We start from the raw sequence: 21,608 nt of genomic DNA, 5'->3' as shown, positions 1-21,608 counted from the left end.
ACCGGTCCTCGGAAGCTTGTTTCCGGTCCAGGGAAGACATGGCTTGGCAGTTCGGGCTGGACTGTTCCCATGAGGCATAGGGTTCAGACTGATTTGCATATAGCCATGTCTGAACTGGGGTGGCAGAGTGGGCTAAAGAACGGTGATGGATTAAACCCAGATCTTTTGACTGGGTGTGAGTGTTTGATTGATTCAGATGCTCCGTCCATCACCACCCCCTTTTGTACTGCTTTTGGCCGCCATAAGTGTGGCAGGGTATGCTCAGACGTGAGTCCCTTGCTCACTTTGTCACTGGATTCAAGCAAGCCAGGCTGAAGACGGCTGGAATGCCAGAAACCGGCCCTCAGAAGCTTGCTTCAGGTCCAGGGAAGACATGGCTTGGCAGTTCGGGCTGGACTGTTCCCATGAGGCACAGGGTCAGACTGATTTGCATATAGCCATGTCTGAACCAGGGTGGCAGAGTGGGCTAAAGAACGGTGATGGATTAAACCCAGATCTTTTGACTGGGTGTGAGTGTTTGATTGATTCAGATGCTCCGTCCATCACCACCCCCTTTTGTACTGCTCAAGGAGCACTCCTCACAGTGCCTAGACATGCTTCTCCCACCAGGTTTTTCCATTATCAACAAAGACAGAAAAGACCAATGAGGGGGTGGAGTTGCCATCATCCATAAAGATGACATTTCCATCATGGAAATAGGCTCGTGCATATACATGACCTTTGAATGCCTTACCGCAAACATAAAGACCAAAGATAAAGGAACAATGCTCTGTCACCTTCTGTACCACCCACCAGGCAACACCTCAGCCTTTGGGGAGCAACTAGCAGGAATGAAACACGTAATCCACTAATCCAAACGCTATCCAATCTTCTCGACGACCATAATCTTACACAACACTGCAGAGGAGACGCATTACAAAGGAGCAACCCTAGATGCCATTATCGCCAAACAAGACACAATCTCGATCGAACACGTTGTCCCCGTGGACTGGTCGGATCACCACATGATCCTATTCCATATCACTGGCGCAATAAAGGGGTTGCTGAACTGTTCCTATAGACAGACTAGGGGGATTTGACTGGCGTGACCAAGGTGTGGAAAGAGACACCCTAGGGCATCCATTTTGTTGGATTTAGTTGCCTCACACACCCAGAAGGGTGTCATGCTTCATCATTGGCGTTTGCTCCTCGTCGGGGAGGCGGTGGAATCCCCGACGGGCTCACCTCAAAGAGGGGCTCTTTGGCGGAGATCTTTATATCCAACAGCCTTATGGTGAAGTGGGGGTGTGTGGGCAGGATGTAGTGTTGTGTAGCGAAAATATTAAAATGTAGCAAGGGGTACCGGAATTAACTTTATTCTGAGGGTCCCCTGGCTGCTATTAAAAGGTGAAACTAGCTCGCTAGGTATCAGCCAGTTAGGTCGAGTGACCCTAGAGAGGGCTAGAAGTGAGACTGGTCGACATGTTTCTCGCTCAGGGTAAAGTCACCCGCGATTCATCAGGACCTTATAAAAAGTGTAAAGAAGAAGAAGAATTACAACAACATGCTTGTGTCATGTGTGTGGTGTACAATACCTCTGTGGAAGCTCCTATGCCTAAGTACAGAGAAAAATAAAGAGACAAGTTATGGTTATAACGTTTTCATGTGGACCACAACAAGCCAAGTCAACGCCAAGACATGTACACAATATGGCATGCTGGTGGTACTGTGAACCATTGAGCACAATCCAAGCATGCCTAGGTGTATGGAGCGTGTCGCGTGCATAGTGAGGAGCACATACACACTCTCTATACGTGAAGGAAAAGTGTAAAATGAGTGGTTTAAAAACAAAAGGTTAAAAATGCAGCAGTCTAAGAGGGGTCATCCTCACATCCAGTGTCTTACAAGGGCAATTCGGGTGAATATAGATAACGACCTTGTAACACTGTGATTTCCCACCAAAAGTCTCACACTGTGGTTTAAAAGGCGGCATAATGAACTAAAAGCGTGTTCCCTACTCACCTAATGGTCAGGGACTACTTGCCACATGAGGGGTCGGCGGGTCAGTACATCGGGGTGAGTCTATTGAATGCAGCTAAAGGGAGCACAAAAGCAAAGTCTAAGAGCTATAATCACTGGTAAGGTACTGGTCTAATGTAGATCTTACTGGCCTCCATAGTCGTGCTCACACAGGATACACTCACCTCACTCTGCCCGTGTCCGCGTGGAAAAACCTACCCATCTCCGCCGAGCTCGAGTAGATGCTCAACACAGGGGACATGGTTATGGAACAACCAAGGTTTGCCTTTAACCCCTTCAGTGCTAATGACAAGGGTAACTCGTCATGGAGTTTCCATTGATTTCAATGGAAAGTCAATGGAAGTGCATCATGTGCCTTAGCAGCCAAGTGGTTAAGAGATCACAAAACCCTAAGGATATCCTAATCAGCACCAGGCCCAAGAACGTCAGGAAAGAAACTCAACAAACCTTGTGGCACTTGCCTCCCGTGACGGGCCATTACCCATGTGGCATGTGTGGGGTATGCAGATACACTTTGACTCTGAAGAACATACAGCTCTCTGAGACTTTCAAATGGGAGCTTAGGCACCACACCAACTGCAACACGACACACTGTATATACATGCTAATCTGCCCGTGTGGTCTGCAGTACATCGGGATGACAACCCGCCCCATCAAAACCCGCATCATTGAACATCGCAGCAATTTCCGCTGCAAAAAGACCCACACAAAAATGTGCAAACACTATGTAGACTCTAACCATAATGAAGATTCATTGAAGTGGGTAGTTATTGAATCCAGTCCAAACTCCCCCAGAAATGCCCTTTTCCGTAAGGAACAAAGATGGGTCCATCGCCTTTCTTCTGACAAACAGGGACTCAATGAGGACATCCGATGGCACTCGCTTTGAATCTATCGCCCAGGTATGATCACCCAGACCATCCTGTTCCTCTCGTTCCCACCTCAGTTCAGGCTAAGCGCCCAGTGTCACCTTACCCTGATGACCGCTCTATCACTGACAACACACTCCCGCTTGGCATCTACCCTGCATTGGTATCCCTATCATACACAAGGGTCTGATTCAAAGGATAGATTTTCCTTTGGCCTCCATTGATGACCATATGACATACCAGGGTCTGTTTAAAGGATAGCTTGTACATTGGCCTATCCCTTGATACACCCCTTCCAAATGACCACACCAGCTGGTTCATAGCGGACACGGACTCCTTACCCATTACATCATGGCCGCTACTGTCAGTATTTACATCACGTGGCCAGCTACACTTAGCGGTAAAATCTGTATGCACAACCGGTACACTGCGGGCTTTATATATTTATATATTTTTTTATATTTCCCAGACGGGGGACTACCCTTGTCAGCTTCTAGGGTCTGGCACTCATCATTGAGTTTTCCTAATACACACGCGCTAGCGTCTTTATATTAAACAGAAAGGAATAAGATTACTCCCTCAACCATCTTAAGATGGCCGCCACATTACCAGTCACGATCACGTGACATTTAACAAACAGGTGTTGACGCTTTAGCCAAAGTTGACTTGTTTAAATACACCCACCGCCGAGCTCACTCATCTACTCGAGCTCGGCGGAGATGGGTAGGTTTTTCCACGCGGACACGGGCAGAGTGAGGTGAGTGTATCCTGTGTGAGCACGACTATGGAGGCCAGTAAGATCTACATTAGACCAGTACCTTACCAGTGATTATAGCTCTTAGACTTTGCTTTTGTGCTCCCTTTAGCTGCATTCAATAGACTCACCCCCGATGTACTGACCCGCCGACCCCTCATGTGGCAAGTAGTCCCTGACCATTAGGTGAGTAGGGAACAAGCTTTTAGTTCATTATGCCGCCTTTTAAACCACAGTGTGAGACTTTTGGTGGGAAATCACAGTGTTACAAGGTCGTTATCTATATTCACCCGAATTGCCCTTGTAAGACACTGGATGTGAGGATGACCCCTCTTAGACTGCTGCATTTATAACCTTTTGTTTTTAAACCACTCATTTTACACTTTTCCTTCACGTATAGAGAGTGTGTATGTGCTCCTCACTATGCACGCGACACGCTCCATACACCTAGGCATGCTTGGATTGTGCTCAATGGTTCACAGTACCACCAGCATGCCATATTGTGTACATGTCTTGGCGTTGACTTGGCTTGTTGTGGTCCACATGAAAACGTTATAACCATAACTTGTCTCTTTATTTTTCTCTGTACTTAGGCATAGGAGCTTCCACAGAGGTATTGTACACCACACACATGACACAAGCATGTTGTTGTAATTCTTCTTCTTCTTTACACTTTTTATAAGGTCCTAATGAATCGCGGGTGACTTTACCCTGAGCGAGAAACATGTCGACCAGTCTCACTTCTAGCCCTCTCTAGGGTCACTCGACCTAACTGGCTGATACCTAGCGAGCTAGTTTCACCTTTTAATAGCAGCCAGGGGACCCTCAGAATAAAGTTAATTCCGGTACCCCTTGCTACATTTTAATATTTTCGCTACACAACACTACATCCTGCCCACACACCCCCACTTCACCATAAGGCTGTTGGATATAAAGATCTCCGCCAAAGAGCCCCTCTTTGAGGTGAGCCCGTCGGGGATTGCACCGCCTCCCCGACGAGGAGCAAACGCCAATGATGAAGCATGACACCCTTCTGGGTGTGTGAGGCAACTAAATCCAACAAAATGGATGCCCTAGGGTGTCTCTTTCCACACCTTGGTCACGCCAGTCAAATCCCCCTAGTCTGTCTATAGGAACAGTTCAGCAACCCCTTTATTGCGCCAGTTGTACCTGAAACGGACACTTGCTGATACTGGACCTTCCACCCCTCAGAGTGGTAATCTGTGTCCGTTGATCAATTGATCTATTCCCCTCCCTCCTTTGATAAATACCTATTCCATATCAACCAACATATTCTCTCTCAACCACCGTTGGAAGACCTCCCAAAGTGGGTCAGAAACCTCTCTCAGATTCCCATGGAAGTCCTCGAAGAAAGGATAAGTGAACTCCTGCCCTGCCCCAATGACCACCTCTCCACTACCAATCTCACTACTCGGTACAACTCGAACCTGGAGACCATGCTGGACCAACTCGTTCCCCGAAAACTAAAAAAAAACAGAGCCATTCCGTCCAGGTCTTTGTTCAACACGGACTCTAATACCGAAAGGAGAAACCTAAGAGCCATAGAAAGAAGCTGGAGGAAGAACCCCTGTTCCTCTCTTCACGAAGAACTCAAAACAGCCCGCAGTGAATACAACAATCACATCAAAAGCTTTTTTTGCCCTGCGCTGGATAGCGCAAAAAATAGACCCAGAGAACTCTACAGCATCACTAGACAACAAACCTCTTAGCCGGTGGCCTCCTCAACTCAGGCATCCAACGAACTTTGTGACAACTTCTCCAACTTCTTTAATGACAAGATCACTAAGATCGAACTCTCTCTGGACATCAACACCCAACCCACCAAGAGCACCATGCCCGGGACGTTCGCTGTCGCTCCTGGCTCCGCCTCCAATTCTTGGCTAAGTTTCCACCTCATCCAAGATCATGAGATAGTCACACTGATCTCCACTTCCAAACCCTCTTCCCATGTCCTTGACCTCATCCCACCCCTGTTAACCAAAAAACTGAAGCTCTCCTTAGAACCGCTTTGGTGCACAATAATAAACAGCTCCATGGAAAATGGAGTCGTTCCAGACTGCCTTAAAGTAGATCAAGTCACACCCTTGCTGAAAAAAGAAGGCCTTGACACGTCAGATCTGAATAACTTTAGACCCGTATCTAATCTTCCCCTTCTATCCAAAATTTTAGAGAAATGCGTTCTCCAACAGCTTACCCAACACCTGGATAACATCAATTGCTTGGACTCCCACCAATCTGGCTTCAGAAAAGGCTGCAGCACTGAAACTACGATCCTCAACATCATAGACGATATAAACCACTCACTTGATTCTGATCAATGCTGCCTCCTCATTCTCCTCGATCTATCAGCAGCATTTGACACAGTAGACCATAAACTCCTCATCAGGGCTCTCCAAGAAAGAGCCGGTCTTGGTGAAGTGGTCCTCCAATGGTTCTCCTCATTCCTGCACAATCGCACTCAAAAAATAAAAATCTAAAACTTTACTTCTGACTCTCACCCTATCAACAAAGGAGTCCCTCAAGGCTCAGTACTCTCCCTGCAACTCTTTAACATCTACATGGAGCCCCTCACCAAACTTCTCAGAGCAGCCAACATCTGCTTCCATCTCTACGCAGACAATACTCAGATATATCTGGAAACATCCTCCCTCAGTGACATTCAAAGACTCAATGACCTACTGCACGATGTCCAACACTGGCTGTCCTCGAATCATCTTAAACTAAACGCCGACAAAACCGAGATTCTTCTCATCTCGAACAAAGAGGAGAACCCTCAAATTGTGGAATGGCTCAAAGCAGTAGATGTGCTGAACGGGAATCTCACCCTTGCTGACTCTGTCAAATCACTCGGTATCACTCTAGACCGGAAACTAAACATGTCCAGACACATCAAGATTTCAGCTAAGAGCGCCTTCCTTAACCTCAGACTTTTGAACAAAATAAAACCTTTCATCCCACCTGGTGATGTCAAACAGGCCACCCAAACCCTGTACTGTCAAGGCTGGACTACGGGAACGCAGTCCTCTCAGGAGTTGCAAAGTCACACCTAGTTCCCATCAAAACAACTCTGAATGCGGCAGCCAGAATGGTTACTGGAATCAAGAAATTTGACCACATCTCTCCGGCTCTCAGTGAACTTAAGTGGCTCCCAGGTGAAATGAGGAGCGTGCCTCAATCAAAAAGCCCTTCATACCGGCAAACCCGAATACCTGGCGGCCAAACTCAAAAAAGCCAGTCATGCCAGGAGCCATAGAATCTCTAACTCCCTCCTTCTCATCCCGCCAAAACCTGGAAAAATAAAAACTGCAACTCGTTCCTCCGCCGGAAGCGCACCTAAAATCTGGAACTCCATTTCCCCCCCACATCAGAACCATCCCCTCCTTTGTAAAATTCAAAAAACCAACTCAAAACCTTATTCCTCCTTCGTGCCCCTGGGAACCGATAGGAGCTCTCAGAGTGAAGATACAGACTTTTTTTCCGCTCCTGCACCATCTCGGGGAGAATACGAAACAGATGTTTCCTCGAATACGAAGCCGATACCTCAACATCGACATGGATTTTTGTCACTTTCTTGTATTTTCCTGTTATCTTCGCAATGTGTATAGCGCTCTGATACCCTCGGGTCAGGCTAGCGCTATATAAAACTACTAAAATAAATAAATAAAATAAATACAGCACTTTCACACAATAGTTATATCAACAAATCTAGCCCCTTACTTCCACCTTCACCCTCCAGGTTTTTGTAATGTATTCTAATAAATATTGATTGTGAAAAGTCCAGTCTATCACTCTCAAGATGCATGGCATTCATTCTGACAGCTGGCCTGTGCATGTCTCATCCCCTGTCATCCCATTACATCTGCTGGAGTGTGTTGCATGTTCTATTAGCTAGTCATAGCAGAATGTCCCATTGACTGCTGCCGCATTTAACTCAAAGTGCATGTTATTTATTAGGATGTTGGAATTTTAACACCATCGGTGCGGCACATTTTCCCGCTGTGCCCTGAACTTTTAAAAAACCCGCGGTTCATGACGAGCTCAGCTCGTCATGAGCGTACGAGAGGTGTACCTCATAACGAGCTGAGCTCGTCATGAGTGTCGAAGGGGTTAAGTGCTCTATTTAAGGCAATGGAGTAGCATCAGCCTATAAGAAATGGTATAGGGCAGCTACTCTCAACAGTACAATGTCCTAATACACAGCCTCTTCCTACCAAAATTATATGCGGCCTCATAAATGAAAAGTAACACATCGCTGCGAGAACACGGCAATGTGTCACTTTTCATTGCGTCCTCCTCGCGACATTAATGATGCAACATATTTACAGTATGGCGCATCATGTCGGAAGTAGTTACAGATACGTCAATATTTCTGACATATCTGTAGCATAAAAATGACGCATTGCTGGAGTGTGTCACAGAAGTGACGCAACTCCAGCAATGGGTCATTATACATGGGCAAGCCCCATGTGAAATGTGCCTGCATCAGTCGTACACCTGCCATGAGGCAGGTGTACAATATTGACGCATACGTGTATTAGAAGTGGCGCAGTGAAATCTGATATATTTCACTGCGTCACTTCTACGGGCCTTTCTTGCGTCGGAACGCCCCCCCTGCATACATTATAGCTGGAGCAAGTGTTTACAAAGTGATGCATCTACCGAGATGCGTCACTTTGTAAATATGGTGCAACAAGGCTCATTTTCTATGCAGCTGGTGCGTCACAAAAACGGATGCACCGGCGGCGCAAAAGTGACGCAAGGGCTCATAAATATGCCCCATGGTTTGGGCAAGGGAAAGCAATAGGCAGAGCATGTGCAGCAGGACACACATGATCCTTCCCCCTCTCCCTTCTCCTGTGGCTCACAGTGTCATTGGAGCCCAGCGCCTTGAGATCCCTGATTGATTGAGTGATTGAGGTGGAAATTATGCTCAGCTCCTGGGCCTCCCTGGATCAGATGAACATAGAAGTCGGTTTATTCAAGCCTAGGGAGACCCAGGGGGCTGACTTCAGTTTCATTTCACAGCTATTGTTGAGAACGTTCAACAGCTAACAGCTGTGGCCCTGCACACTGCTGTTATCTGTTGAACCATTACAGCAGTAGCTATTTTTGCATTAGGAAATTCTGACCACATAAGGAAGAATGTTTTAAGTTTAAGAGCCAACTTGCCCGCCATATACTGCCCATTAGAAAATTGGAATGTTGAGAGCTCCATTGAAGAAATTGGAGTAGCTCCAGCATTCCAATGTTTGTCTTTCTGTTTCTCCCTTTTTAATGTAGAAAATGTTACCCTTAGTGGGTGGAATGTTCTAAAAGTCTTATAGCCCTTCCGACTATAGCCCTTCCACCTCTGGCTATACCCTTCCTGCACAAAACCCCCCCCGATTACAACACAGGCACCCTTACACCATGACACAAGGGTATGTGCATTGGCAGTAGGCAGTCAAAGGTAAGCCATCGTCCTGAAAGGACAGAAGCATGCATATAATGGTAAATATAGCACATTCCTGCCCTTTCCCTTTTGTTGAGCAAGGTAGCTTGCTGTGCTGCGTATGAGAGGAAGTGCAGGAATGGGCTGCATTTACCATTATACAGCGCACTCCTTTCCGTTCCTAGCACTGGCACCTTTGCCTTCCTAGCATCAAGGTAACCGTGTGTCATTTCAGGGGCGCCTGCATCAAAGGCAGGATTGTTTCCATCCTCAGAGGCATTTTCCTCTTTCTGAGTGTGCTGCAAAATGAGGAAAAAACAAAGAGAAATAAAGATATTTCTCCTCAATGCACACCTGGTGGAGAAGTGTACAATGCTCATGCATTTCTGAGTCCACCGATGTTGGTAAATCTGGTATTGTGTCAGAATCCATGGGAGAATGTGTGGGAACGCCCAGTTGCCGAGCATCTGCTGGCGGCGGAGCCATTTCAGTGGCTGATCACTGGTGGGGTATGTTTGGGTACCTGGGGAGGGTCACAACAACAACACAACGATCAGATTGGGGACCCAAGGGAATATTTAAAGACCTAAGCTCTGGGAACATTCCCTAACAGTATACAACAACATGAGAATACCAGAGGGTCTATAGACAGAGTGAGTTAACGGTGCAAGTCACCACAAGGCACAAAAAAGAGCTTCCTAACTAACTGAGAATGGTGGTAACCAATGACACCCTGGCAGATGGTCATAGATACCCATCAGTCACCACTCGGAACCGCCCTTCATGATTTGGGATTCCTTCACGACCATATACCCAGATGTACTATTCTCAGGGAAAAAGGTAACCAAGATGGTAAATGGTCCTTTTAGCTAAAATAGAAGGTAGTATGGTCTTGCCACTTCCTTGTAAAGATAAGTGATAAATCATGAGGTGAGCAAGGAAGTGCAGTGCAAAAGAAAACGAATACAAAATAATAAATACAAAGTGCATTTAAAATTGGATGAGGGAGTAATGAACAATTTTATTCAGATGATACTCGCTCTACCAATGTTAAAAATTTGTCAAGACAGTTTGAAAATTAGCCGTCTAGATGTGGTACCAGGTCGACAAGTTTCAGCAATAAGGGACGTATTTGTACTTGCTTTCTTCAGGACCCAACAACAAATATTGCTACTGCAAAAAATTATAAGATATAAGTGAAAAGTGATAGTAAGAAACCAGATATAAAGACAAGCACAGAGATCAACTGAAGGTTTCTAGGTGACGAGTCTTGTCTATTCTTACAGGTCGTGTATTTCACTGAAAAGAGTCAGAAAGAAGAAGTTAAATGCCACAGGTTTCTAAAACACACATCAATACACAAACATCACTAGGTTATTGCTCATGAACCTTAGTGTAGCAAACCAGCGTTTGCTACACTAAGGTTCGTACTTTTATTTTTAGTGACAGACTGATCCTCTGTTTTGTTTTTGCTAAGGATTCTAACATCTACATCAGGGACCTGCCCTGTTCGATCTCTGTAAAGCAAACAGCACCCTGTGTGTCTCTCAAAACTGACTTTTGAACAGCAGTTGAGCACCTCATTAAACGATACCATTTTTTTCCGTTTTTTACAAAACGGATACGTGAGCAGAGACTTGATTCACGCACGCCAATTAACACAATGCATGGTGCGCTTTGTTCACCTTTCTATAAAGGGAAGGAGAGTCATTATATTTTTTATCAGTTCTGGTTGGGAATGTGTCACATTGTGTTTGTGGGTTTGCTACAAAGAGGGGTATGTTTTCATTCTTGTCTACTTGCCCCAATACAGAGCGATGCTTCACTCTACTCCTGAGCCGCTGCCAGGTGGGGTGAGGTCTTCACTTCTTACAAGCTTGGTAAGATTTATATATCTTTCTTCACGTGGAATATAATCATATATCCCTGAATGTCAAAACGGGACACTACTTTAATGAGTGTCAATGCCAGCACGCTGGTTTGGCTAAACTAAGGTTAATGAGCAATAACCTAGTGATGTTTGTCTATTGATGTGTGTTTTAGAAACCTGTGGCACTTAACTTCTTCTTTCTGACTCTTTTCAGTGAAATACACGACCTGTAAGAATAGACAAGACTCGTCACCTAGAAACCTTCAGGTGATCTCTGTGCTTGTCTTTATATCTGGTTTCTTACTATCACTTTTCACTTATATCTTAGAATTTTTTGCAGTAGCAATATTTGTTGTTGGGTCCTGAAGAAAGCAAGGACAACTACGTCCCTTATTGCTGAAACATGTCGACCTGGTCCCACATCTAGCCAGCTAATTTTCAAACTGTCTTGACAAATTTTTAACATTGGTAAGGGAGTATCATCTGAATAAAATTGTTCATTAATCCCTCATCCAATTTTAAATGCACTTTTTATTTATTATTTTGTATTCGTTTTCTTTTGCACTGCACTTCCTTGGTCACCTCACGATTTATCACTTACCTTTACAAGGAAGTGGGAAGACCATACTACCTTCTATTTCAGCTAAAAGGTCGATTTACCATCTTGGTTACCTTTTTCCCTGAGAATAGTACATCTGGGTATATGGTCGTGAAGGAATCCCAAATGATGAAGGGCGGTTCCGAGTGGTGACTGATGGGTATCTATGACCATCCGCCAGGGTGTCATTGGTTACCACCATCCTCAGTTAGTTAGGAAGCTCTTTTTTATGCCTTGTGGTGACTTGCACCGTCAACTCACTCCGTCTATAGACCCTCTGGTACTCTCATGTTGTTGTACCTGGGGAGGGTACCAGCTTGGGATCTCCCCTCCTGGCTGTCCCTACCCTCTAAGTTTTGCTGTGGTTACCTGTCCTCTTGCACCGCCTCCCTAGTGAAGATGGAGATGCTTCTTCTGGGAGGGGTTTAGCGGCAGTGAGTACTGCCCCAATCTTGTTTTGCTCTTTGAGTTTTCGAGAGGCACACCCTCCTGGTCCCGCTGCTGCCTCCACCTCTCCGGGCCTGTTGCCTAGCACCCGAATTTGACTTTCCCCAGTCTTTGTGGCATTCTGAATGGCGATGATGCTGGCCCTGGAGCCCAGGAGTGTGTGTTAATCGGCGACCCGCTTTGCGATCTCTGGTGTCCTGCCCTCCACCCTCCGAGGTCATGTGTCTGCCTCCCCATCTGACCCTGTGTGAAGTCTTTGAGTCTGCTTCCTTGTGGTTTTCATGTTGGATATTTGTGTGTTCCACCATTTTGGGTTGATGTTGTTGGTTTCCATGGCCTGGGTCCTTCTTCTTGGTGGTTTTGACCTATGCTCATTGTTGCTGGACTGCTCATTGTTCGCCTGCCTGTTGTGTTCGTCTAGTCATCCCCCTTTGGTCTCCTACTTCCCTCTCATCTCATACCATCACTGATTCACAGGATGTTTATGATTGTTGGTCCCAAACCTGTTTGTATGTCTTTGTTGGAAATGGGATCCCCGGCTGGCCAGGGCTTTCGCCAAAGTCAGTCAGAGACCACCACACCCAAGTCAGGGCAAGGGAGTTACACGCCAAGATAACCCCTACTCACCCTCTAGGTAACGTGGCGCGAGCAGCAAGGCTAAACTTGGAGGCGATGTAGGCTAAGTATTTGCGCACGCACCCCAGCAACAACAACCAAAGGCCCACCACAAAGGAAACTCCACACAAGGTTATATAAAAATAGCCTTTGTATTACACCAAAACACATTAGATAAAACACACACTTTACAATGTGCCAGGGGCACGGGCAGAATTTACAGGGGATATGTACAAGACAGGGCCACCTGGACCACTGTCAGGAATCAGAAGTAGCACTTTCAGAAATAGCACTTAGAATATAAATCACTGTAGCACAAATATCAAAATAGTGTACACAACCAGTAATCACTGGTAACAGGACCTCACTAGCACCACCTGCACTAGGGAGAAAACAACCACCTATGTATCACAATACCTGTAGGGGTGTAAGAACATACACATGATGCAATGCATAACATTCATTCAGAGGTGTAAGGGGGGAAAACACATGATGCATCACAATACATTCAGAGGTGTAAAAACAATAACAATTGCGCCAAACTCACAAGTCACCACCTGTGACTGTCCATGTGTCCCAATGTCAGGGAGGGGGCCTAAACGTGGCAGCTGCCCACAAAGTGCTGGGCAGCTGGAGATGAGGATGGGGCCAACGCTGGAGCCTCACAGGCTCTGCAGCAACAAAATGTCCCCCTGAGCCTCGCTGGGCTCTGAATAAACAAATGGCCCCTGAGCCTCTCTGGGCCCTTCACAACGACTTTGGCGCCTGGAGCCTCTCTCCGGGCCCTAAGAAATAAAGGTGGCCCTCCAGAGCCTCACTGGGCTCTTCACAAATGGAAAGGCACTCAGGAGCCCTTCTCAGGGCGCTACACCAATGACTGGCCCTCCCGAGCCTCTCAGGGCTCGTAAAACCACTGTGCCCCCTTGGAATCCCCCTCCTGCGGACTCGTAGCAAAATGGGGTTGCCTAGAGCCTCTCTCAGGGCTCAGAAACCAATGCGGGTCGTGGGGTCCCTCTCAGGGGACCCGGCGGAACAGGGAGGCACTAGAGCCCTCGTGGCTCTATGAACAAAGGTGCCGGTTGGAGCCTCGACCGGCTCAAAAGAAATGCAGCCCAACAGTAGAGTCCTTCTCTGGGACTTGCAAAGGAAATGCCCCCGGGGCCCCACTCACCGGCTTCCTCCGGACGGGCGGGGCTCTCCTCTTCACACTGGAGCCTCGCTCCCTGCAGCACTTCTCCCCTCTCTCTCCTGGGCTCTCCCTCGCTTTGGGAGCCTGGGGGGACACGAAGAGACGCCGGCTTCTGGCTTCACTCTCTGTCCTGCCCCCGGCCTGCCTGACTTCCGGGTCGCGGCTGCGGGGGCGGGACTTCCGACGGCGAGCTCCCTGATTGGCCGGCCGGCCAACCACTTCCGGGTCGTCGCGGGCAGCGCGGCGGCCCGTTTTCGGCACTTCCAGGCGGGGGGTGAGTTTACCGAGGAGTGGGCTCCCTCGAGGTAAACTTAAAATATAGCGGCAAGGTCCCTGGCAGGGTGGGCACCTGCCAGGGGGCAAATTAACCCAAATAAGCGAGGTGGGCACTCGCTAGGCAGGCAAAGCGCTCCTCAGCGCTAAAAGGCAATTTACAGCGCTCCCTGCGCTAGGACCTAAAATAAAGCGCTCTCAAGCGCTAAAGACAAATAAAGCGCTTCCAGGCTCCAGGGAAAGTCCAAAAGCGCTCCCAGATGCCCTCAGCAGGGCAGAGTTCCAGCAAAGTCCTTCAGGGCAGGCAGGGGGCAAGGCTGGGCCCAGAGCCAGCTCACTGGGTCTCCAGGCAGGGAGACACCCCAAGTGGCGGTCCTCTGGCCCAGCGACAGCAGCAACAGCCCCCTCAGGATCCTGGAAGAGAACAACTTCAGTGGGGACACAGCCCCATTTTTATACAGTGCATTCCTTTGTCTGAGGGTGCAGAGTGGGGGCGGAACCAGTCGCAGCTGGTTCTTGAGTACTCTGTTTACCTCAACCACCCTCTCTATTCACTGGCAGGGCTTGGGTCATTAGACACACCACAGGGGGGCGGAGCCAGCATTGTGTGGGGAAAACCCAGCCCATCCAGGACACAGGTACACTCCTCCCACACATTACTCATGCAGATCTCCCACTCACCACCGGGCAGACCCATCCAGACTTCCTGGAGCCTGGCATGCCAGCCAGCTCCAGCCAATCACACGCCAGCACCCTCACAGCACACGTACAGCCATGTCTAGAAATGGCGCTTCGCTACTAGACACATACATGCTGCATACACCATCTCGCAGCATTCACTCTCACGAGTTCACACATACCAGACTCAAGCCTGTACACCCCACGCATCAGGAACTACCAGGGACACATACATTCCCCATGCATTCCTATGGGCGGGCAGGCCTAGCTCAGCACATGCACTCAGAGTGCGCACGCACTTTCCACTGGGACACAGTGAAAGTGCGCAGAATCCAAAAACCACCATCTCCAGGTCACCATTTCAAGCAAAAAGTCTCGGGGTGAACCTGCCCTAAGGGCCAAAGTCCAACATAACCCCCTTCCAGCCAAAACGCAGGGGAGACCAATCACCACCGTGATGGACTTCCCTGCTTGGGGCGATAGAACACGGACGCGGGCCCACAACTGCAGGGACACCCTCCTGTTCTACGCCATGGTGAACCCAGGGGATTCCTTCTAAACACACTGTCTGGACCAACTGGGCTACCCCACTGGTACTCCCAAGTTGTCCGCGGCGAGGACCAGGCCCTGGGCCACCCAGGTGCCACTGGTCCATGCCAATTCGCAGAGCGGGGGGTAGTAACCCCTGGCACATAGGAGCCATTCTCCACTCTTCCTGTCTGCAAGACAGGACTAGACTGCCACTGGTTCTCCAGCCTAAGGCCTACAACCTCAGGCGGACCAGGAGTCTCAGGGAAGGCTCTCCTCCCCTTACCTCTTCTTCTAGGGTTCCTCCCCCACCTGCGAGGGGTACCCCTAGAACGCCATTCCAACCCAGGACTTATCCACTCAGGTTGCACCGGGGTCAGAGGTGGGCTCTCCCACCCTCTGCACCCCCTTCCAGAGGTCTGCCCTCTCCCACCTGGAGAAGTTCCTCTGGAAGAAGAACCGGTCAGGACACTGGTTACAGTCGTCCTACCCTTCAGGTCAGGCTGACCCTGAACCTGGCCTTCCAACCTCTGGTCTAAAACCTTCGGTGGAACAATTGCCTGGCACTCCAGGATTTCTGGGGACTTACACTCCATCCCCCTGAGGCTAACAAATGTCACATCTGTTGTGTGACTGTCTGTCTGGCGCAGATCTCCCGCCCTCTGTCCACCTGACAGTGCGTGACGATCCCCCAGACCAGAAGTGTTGTTACCATGGTCACTACACGGGAACCTAGCCCAACTGGGTAGTCCCTGACCCACTGGTCCTTCCACTGGGGAACTCCCCCAATCACTCCTCACTCTGGACTCCTGTACCCTCCCTACCGGAGCGGTACTGCCAGACTCTAGAACCACAGGAGCTCTGGTTACAGACACTCCAGGTCCTCTACTCACTAGGAGATCCTCCTCAAGTGGACTAACAGGACAGCCTAGGTCCCCAACCTGGTGTTCCCTCAAGAAACCACCCAGGTTCTGAGACAGGGCTTCGGGCCTCTGGGGGCTCTCAGCCACCCACTGACTCCTGCTCCACTGAGCCAGGCAGTCAGCCCCTACACCCTTCTCACTAACCAGGGACCTAGCTGGGCTACACTGAGCCTCTTCCACCACGCTGGGCTGGAAGATCCCTGACCCACTACTTTTGGAGTCACTCACCAATGACTCTACAGAACCTCTGGTCCCTTCCCAGCGGTCTGCTTCCTCTGCCAGCTCACATGGTTCAGACAATCCACACCCTAACAGGTGTTGGCGCAACCCTGGTGAACAACAACTGAGCAACTGCTCTCTGAGAAGCATATCGAACAATAGGTCCCAATCACATTTCGTGGGCTCCCGTACCCAATCACACAGGGCTTCACAACAGTCATCCTCAAAGTCTTCCCAAGACTGATGAGACGGTTTCCTAAGGTTCCTAAACCTCAACCTATTCTCCTCCTCTGGGGAAACAGGAACCATACTCTGGGAACTGGGACTTTCTAGACTGAGATTTAAATAGCTGCCACCACTGGACCCAACCCTCCCTGGGGGATCCAGAAACTCAACACTGCGCGCAGGGGATAGTCTACCCTCCAGAGCTACTTTGCCTCTGGTGGCGGCCCTCTCAGCCTCCTCTATCCTTTCCTGCGCTAAGACCCTCTCGGTCTCCAGCTGTTGCTTTCTAATGCCCAGCTGTGCCATAGCCTGGGCATGCTCCAACCTGAGCTTTTCTAAAGCCAGCTGGTGCTCCCTTTCTCTCCTCCTATCTTCCAGCTCCTCTGGGGACAGGGAAAGGGATGAGGCGCTGCCTCCTATGCTGGACCCAGCAAGGGACTCCCTATCTATGGGGTCCTCACTATCTGCTGGCGTCCCTGTGCTATCATTTTCTTCCTCCTCTTCTGAATCTTCAGGGCTCCCCACAGACCCACCACCCTCCTGGTGTGAAGCCCGGGCCCTTTCCTCACTGCGCTCAAGGTCCCACTGACACTTTTGCCATAGGATCAGGCTGCTCCTAAGTTCGGACTGAGTGTCTAACTCATCCACCCCTATGTCTCTCTCTTCACAGAACCTTACCAACTCTCCCATACTGTATCTAAACAGATCACAGACATCAAAAGCAGGCTCCATTCTGGCAGACGTTCTAGAGAAGAGATCACACAGGGAACCTAGGGGTCTGAGCTAACACAGGAGTACACAATTCACAAGGTATCAGCAAGCTCTCTATCCCAGAGAACTCCACTCACTTGCCTAGTGCCAAACACCATTCATCCACACACAACCCCCCCCTCGGACTAGTAAGGCAGTTTCTACCACCCCTGACTTCTCAACCTGACCACAAGTGACACAGGTACCAGACTCTGGGCGCAGGGTAGGGGACAAATGTACTGACACAATTGCACAATGATACCTTCAGGAGAAGAAAATATGAAACTTCAAAAAAAACAATCCCCTAAAATGTGGTCATCTAAAATGCAGAGTTTTGTGGTGCAGCCAGCTGCTACCAAGGTACAACGCAAACACACATCCTTATCCCACCGCTTGCCGCCAATGTTGGAAATGGGATCCCCGGCTGGCCAGGGCTTTCGCCAAAGTCAGTCAGAGACCACCACACCCAAGTCAGGGCAAGGGAGTTACACGCCAAGATAACCCCTACTCACCCTCTAGGTAACGTGGCGCGAGCAGCAAGGCTAAACTTGGAGGCGATGTAGGCTAAGTATTTGCGCACGCACCCCAGCAACAACAACCAAAGGCCCACCACAAAGGAAACTCCACACAAGGTTATATAAAAATAGCCTTTGTATTACACCAAAACACATTAGATAAAACACACACTTTACAATGTGCCAGGGGCACGGGCAGAATTTACAGGGGATATGTACAAGACAGGGCCACCTGGACCACTGTCAGGAATCAGAAGTAGCACTTTCAGAAATAGCACTTAGAATATAAATCACTGTAGCACAAATATCAAAATAGTGTACACAACCAGTAATCACTGGTAACAGGACCTCACTAGCACCACCTGCACTAGGGAGAAAACAACCACCTATGTATCACAATACCTGTAGGGGTGTAAGAACATATACATGATGCAATGCATAACATTCATTCAGAGGTGTAAGGGGGGAAAACACATGATGCATCACAATACATTCAGAGGTGTAAAAACAATAACAATTGCGCCAAACTCACAAGTCACCACCTGTGACTGTCCATGTGTCCCAATGTCAGGGAGGGGGCCTAAACGTGGCAGCTGCCCACAAAGTGCTGGGCAGCTGGAGATGAGGATGGGGCCAACGCTGGAGCCTCACAGGCTCTGCAGCAACAAAATGTCCCCCTGAGCCTCGCTGGGCTCTGAATAAACAAATGGCCCCTGAGCCTCTCTGGGCCCTTCACAACGACTTTGGCGCCTGGAGCCTCTCTCCGGGCCCTAAGAAATAAAGGTGGCCCTCCAGAGCCTCACTGGGCTCTTCACAAATGGAAAGGCACTCAGGAGCCCTTCTCAGGGCGCTACACCAATGACTGGCCCTCCCGAGCCTCTCAGGGCTCGTAAAACCACTGTGCCCCCTTGGAATCCCCCTCCTGCGGACTCGTAGCAAAATGGGGTTGCCTAGAGCCTCTCTCAGGGCTCAGAAACCAATGCGGGTCGTGGGGTCCCTCTCAGGGGACCCGGCGGAACAGGGAGGCACTAGAGCCCTCGTGGCTCTATGAACAAAGGTGCCGGTTGGAGCCTCGACCGGCTCAAAAGAAATGCAGCCCAACAGTAGAGTCCTTCTCTGGGACTTGCAAAGGAAATGCCCCCGGGGCCCCACTCACCGGCTTCCTCCGGACGGGCGGGGCTCTCCTCTTCACACTGGAGCCTCGCTCCCTGAAGCACTTCTCCCCTCTCTCTCCTGGGCTCTCCCTCGCTTTGGGAGCCTGGGGGGACACGAAGAGACGCCGGCTTCTGGCTTCACTCTCTGTCCTGCCCCCGGCCTGCCTGACTTCCGGGTCGCGGCTGCGGGGGCGGGACTTCCGACGGCGAGCTCCCTGATTGGCCGGCCGGCCAACCACTTCCGGGTCGTCGCGGGCAGCGCGGCGGCCCGTTTTCGGCACTTCCAGGCGGGGGGTGAGTTTACCGAGGAGTGGGCTCCCTCGAGGTAAACTTAAAATATAGCGGCAAGGTCCCTGGCAGGGTGGGCACCTGCCAGGGGGCAAATTAACCCAAATAAGCGAGGTGGGCACTCGCTAGGCAGGCAAAGCGCTCCTCAGCGCTAAAAGGCAATTTACAGCGCTCCCTGCGCTAGGACCTAAAATAAAGCGCTCTCAAGCGCTAAAGACAAATAAAGCGCTTCCAGGCTCCAGGGAAAGTCCAAAAGCGCTCCCAGATGCCCTCAGCAGGGCAGAGTTCCAGCAAAGTCCTTCAGGGCAGGCAGGGGGCAAGGCTGGGCCCAGAGCCAGCTCACTGGGTCTCCAGGCAGGGAGACACCCCAAGTGGCGGTCCTCTGGCCCAGCGACAGCAGCAACAGCCCCCTCAGGATCCTGGAAGAGAACAACTTCAGTGGGGACACAGCCCCATTTTTATACAGTGCATTCCTTTGTCTGAGGGTGCAGAGTGGGGGCGGAACCAGTCGCAGCTGGTTCTTGAGTACTCTGTTTACCTCAACCACCCTCTCTATTCACTGGCAGGGCTTGGGTCATTAGACACACCACAGGGGGGCGGAGCCAGCATTGTGTGGGGAAAACCCAGCCCATCCAGGACACAGGTACACTCCTCCCACACATTACTCATGCAGATCTCCCACTCACCACCGGGCAGACCCATCCAGACTTCCTGGAGCCTGGCATGCCAGCCAGCTCCAGCCAATCACACGCCAGCACCCTCACAGCACACGTACAGCCATGTCTAGAAATGGCGCTTCGCTACTAGACACATACATGCTGCATACACCATCTCGCAGCATTCACTCTCACGAGTTCACACATACCAGACTCAAGCCTGTACACCCCACGCATCAGGAACTACCAGGGACACATACATTCCCCATGCATTCCTATGGGCGGGCAGGCCTAGCTCAGCACATGCACTCAGAGTGCGCACGCACTTTCCACTGGGACACAGTGAAAGTGCGCAGAATCCAAAAATCACCATCTCCAGGTCACCATTTCAAGCAAAAAGTCTCGGGGTGAACCTGCCCTAAGGGCCAAAGTCCAACAGTCTTTCACTGTGACTGTTCTGTAAGTACTTTCCCTCTTGCCGATCTGCCTGACCCGATTATCCATTCCTTTCCCCTTTGTACCATTCCCCCTACCTTCCATGCCCCATTTGACATGTGTCTTGGCTATTCAATGCTCTAATAACCCATGTTTTTGTGTATTCACTGTTTTTCTCTTATGTTATACTTGGCTCCTGTAACTGATGTCATTTTGTAACTTGTAACTCGCTGATGCTCATGTAAAGCACTCGAATACCTGTAATGTAATGTCTGTGTCTTGTAAAGCGCACTGCTGCCCTGAGGCGTCGTGGCGCTGTAGACCGCTGGGGAACCCGTCCTGGCTATCCCTGTGCGATGGTCCCTACTGGGTTTCTCCAAGGTGAAACCAGGCATCCCCAGCGAATGTGGGGGGCCGTTGTAGAGATGAGGCAAGCTAATGCCCAGAGTTGCTGAGTGTGATCCTTGGTTAGAGTAGGCACCGAAGCGAGAATTATCGAGTCCGCTGACCCTGGTCCACGACCCTGCTGCGTCGGGAATTGAACCCTGGTCCCGGGCCGTTCTCTGCTTCCGGGTCTGACGCCTCTAACCAGTGAGCCACACCACTCCACACTCCAAACTCCTCTGGGTTTAGCTAGCGCTATATAAAAGTGTGAAAATAAAATAAAAAACTAAATCCATGATAGGTCTCCCTGGTATGCCTCTATGCTGCAGAGTAACACAAGGGAGCAGTTTGTGGGCCTGGCTCGATGAATCTCATTTATGTTTTGTGTCTTCTTTAGGTGGCACCAGGTTGATGCAAAACCTTGATAAATGTGCCCCTCAATGTGTGCAACTGGGGCTAGCGTGATGTCCCCTCTCTCCCTGCCACATTCATTACCCTGATGTTTGGTCAATTCTAACAGCCAGAGCTTGCCTCATTTCCAAATCATCGCCACAGTATATCCCTCTGTGTGTTCATCTCAGGATCTAGACTATTATCTTCCTCTACCAAATGCTCTTCTCCCACCTCCATGTCACATGTTCTAAGAGATGAATTGCCCCCAGTCAGTCATTAACCCAGAACTTCCCTCCATCTTCTCAATGTTATGTCTTCCAATGATTAAATGTTTCTTGTCCTATTAACAACTCCCTCTTCTCTTTCTGCAGACT

At 49.6% G+C, this 21,608-nt stretch overlaps 1 protein-coding gene across 1 annotated transcript in view; it reads left to right on the top strand.

Annotated features, from left to right (window-relative positions):
* Positions 1–21,608, top strand: part of LOC144753747 (tyrosinase-like) — a 45,436-nt gene that overhangs the window by 23,620 nt on the left and 208 nt on the right. Inside the window, exon 4 of the mRNA XM_078641331.1 lies at positions 21,606–21,608. This exon is cut by the window's right edge and continues 208 nt beyond it. Within this exon, the coding sequence (XP_078497457.1) occupies positions 21,606–21,608 (3 nt within the window). The remainder of the gene's footprint in view (positions 1–21,605) is intronic.

The sequence above is a fragment of the Lissotriton helveticus genome, chromosome 5_1, assembly GCF_964261635.1.
Source record: "Lissotriton helveticus chromosome 5_1, aLisHel1.1, whole genome shotgun sequence".
Taxonomy (NCBI): domain Eukaryota; kingdom Metazoa; phylum Chordata; class Amphibia; order Caudata; family Salamandridae; genus Lissotriton; species Lissotriton helveticus.
The sequence above is the reverse complement of the archived record's forward strand: the minus strand, read 5'-3'. Positions and strand labels throughout refer to the sequence as shown.